The 2325-nt window shown below is 42.3% G+C and overlaps 1 protein-coding gene across 2 annotated transcripts in view; it reads right to left on the bottom strand.

The window, feature by feature from the left end:
* The window catches only part of LOC131106452 (insulin-like growth factor-binding protein 3), a 2949-nt gene extending 2137 nt beyond the window's left edge, over nt 1–812 (bottom strand). The window contains exons 1-2 of one of the 2 annotated variants that reach the window (XM_058055535.1): nt 732–812; nt 130–397 (exon numbers count right to left, since the gene is read on the bottom strand). In XM_058055535.1, the coding sequence (XP_057911518.1) occupies nt 130–397; nt 732–734 (271 nt within the window). In that variant the 5' untranslated portion in view covers nt 735–812. Of the gene's footprint in view, nt 1–129; nt 518–731 lie in introns of those variants that run through there. The other variant, XM_058055534.1, reaches the window with a different exon arrangement.
* Between the last annotated feature and the right edge of the window lie 1513 nt (nt 813–2325).

Genomic DNA, 2325 nt, shown 5'->3' with positions numbered 1-2325 from the left:
AAACTGGGTTCCCTTGTAAAGTAATGTATGTTTATGTATTATAAATATCATTGAAAACACTGGATGGTAAATGTAAGCACAACGAAATCAACAAATACAAGAAGTGATGCATTCATCCCTAAACGTTACCTGCTGTCTGGCTCTTTTCTGTCCAACTGATGACGCTGACGTTGCTGCAGATCCCCCTGCCCTCCAGCAGGGTGCGGAGGGGCCGGGGGTCGCTCGGCGCAGGTGCACAACGCAGGCCGCTGGCACAGCTGAGAGTGTAGACCCCGCACGGCTCTCCCACAGCCAGAGTGCTGACGTTTAAATCTCCCGGCGTTTGAGAAGGCTTTCCCTTGCAGGCAAGACATCCTCTGGACGGCGTGGTGAGCGGCCGGGGGCTTGACAGGACGGCCTGCAGGAAAAGCAGCCCCAGCACATTCAGACATAGAAGCATCTCACACGTCACAAGTTGTCCAAGGGTTTGATTTGCTGATGCCTGCTGAAGCCTCTCTTGGTTTATATCCCACCCAGCTTTGAAAAATGTACAGCAATATGCTGGAGCCAAGAAATGGTGATAATGAAGCCGACAGATACCACCGGCAGCAGCTTTTAAAGAGCTAAACCAGCGGGGAGAGGTATGGGAGGGTGCGTGATGAAGAATGCTAGTTTCCCTCTCATTTCCACAAAGCTGAGCACACCCCATTTCTCCTTGTCACACACACAAACACGCACACACACACTCATACCATTTGCTGTCTGTCATCTTGAAGGATAGTCGTGTTTTCTAGTCCAGCATAAATCAACACTGACTGTTGCTAATCTTTTGCTCTGTTTTGTGCCAGGTAAGGCGTCATCTATCTGAACGGACCAATCAGGGCACATTATAGCAAGATATTTAATATATACTGCCCTTTTTTAGTCATAAAAATATGCATATTTAAAGGGGACCAATTATGCTAAATTTCAGCCTTTTGTATCGACTTGTGGACTTCTATAGAGCAGCTACACATGATAACCCATACAGAAAGCTTTCTAGATCTTCCAAAATCTGCACCTTATCCAGATGTATTTCCTTGGCTTTCCAAAATGTTTTCTTTTCTGCCTCCATGCCCACTCAGCTGTGATTGGCCACAGTCCCAAGAACTTCCGGACTACTGCCGAACCCCACTGTGTAATTTTGTTAGTATAGTATAAATGAATAAACCCTTTGGAGAGGTACTTGACAAGTGGTGAGGAGCTACTGGTAGCTCATGAACTACTGGTTGGAGACCCCTAACTGCATTTATTGAGTGCAGACAACAGGCACGACATCGTTAGTGGAAATGTAGACATTTTTTTTGCAGGACTACTAATTTAGGAAAACCCACCGGCTGTGGTGGAAAAGGTTATTAGCAACTCCAGACATGGGTGATCTTGTAAGGTAGGACACTCCCTGTATGCACACTCTGTAATGCTACACAAACAACCACTGACTTAGAACAGTGTCGTCACTGCGGTGGCCCGAATTGTGACGTTTTTAAACTGTAAGCTGCAGCACAGAAACACTGTCTCTCTCTAAGGCATGTTCTTCTCCAGCAGATATCTCCAGCTGTGTGTTGCGCGAACGGATAGACAAAGGTCGACCATAAACGTGGCACCCATTTTGTGGCAAGCAAGTAACACAAACATGAACATGAGAAGCATTTAGAGACATGGGAAGATCATGACATTAGAGACAACAGGAGAAGGAGACCTTCTCTGTCTTCACATCCGTCTTTCCAAACTAGCTGCTACCATGTTTGAGAAGTAAGTCATTGTTTTTTCAAAGGGTGAAACTGGCCATTCTAACTGTTTAAGTGTTTCATCAGTTTTTTTAAAGTAGTTATGTAGTAGCATACAGTCATTTTTAAGATAATATTAATAAAATACTGAAACAAGAAAATATGATGTTCTAGCTACTGTTTTCAATGTTTTCTTTATGTCCAATGTTAATATAAAATCTAAAAATATATTTGTATAGACAAGCAGGGCTGTAAACTGCTTTACATTGCAGCTATTTTGTTTGTTTTGTTTTTTAAATTAATAAAATACATTCCCATCATCAGAAGTGATGCTCGATGAAAGAATTGACAGTGTCACCCATAGTAAAGTATTGCTTACATGTACCATATTTACTGTAGATGGTAGATGGTTGTGGTAACAATGGCGAGTTGACATAATTGGTATTTTAAGATGATTTTAGTGCTTAACGTGAAGAGAAAATAAATGGGAGAAAAAACAAAATGTTTCAAATGATTTCAAATATAAAATGTGTTTTTCATCGACGGTCCAGCCACATATACTCACGTTGTATGAATCCGA

This window comes from Doryrhamphus excisus, chromosome 18 (assembly GCF_030265055.1).
Source record: "Doryrhamphus excisus isolate RoL2022-K1 chromosome 18, RoL_Dexc_1.0, whole genome shotgun sequence".
NCBI lineage: Eukaryota > Metazoa > Chordata > Actinopteri > Syngnathiformes > Syngnathidae > Doryrhamphus > Doryrhamphus excisus.
This window is presented reverse-complemented; position numbering and strand designations above follow the sequence as displayed.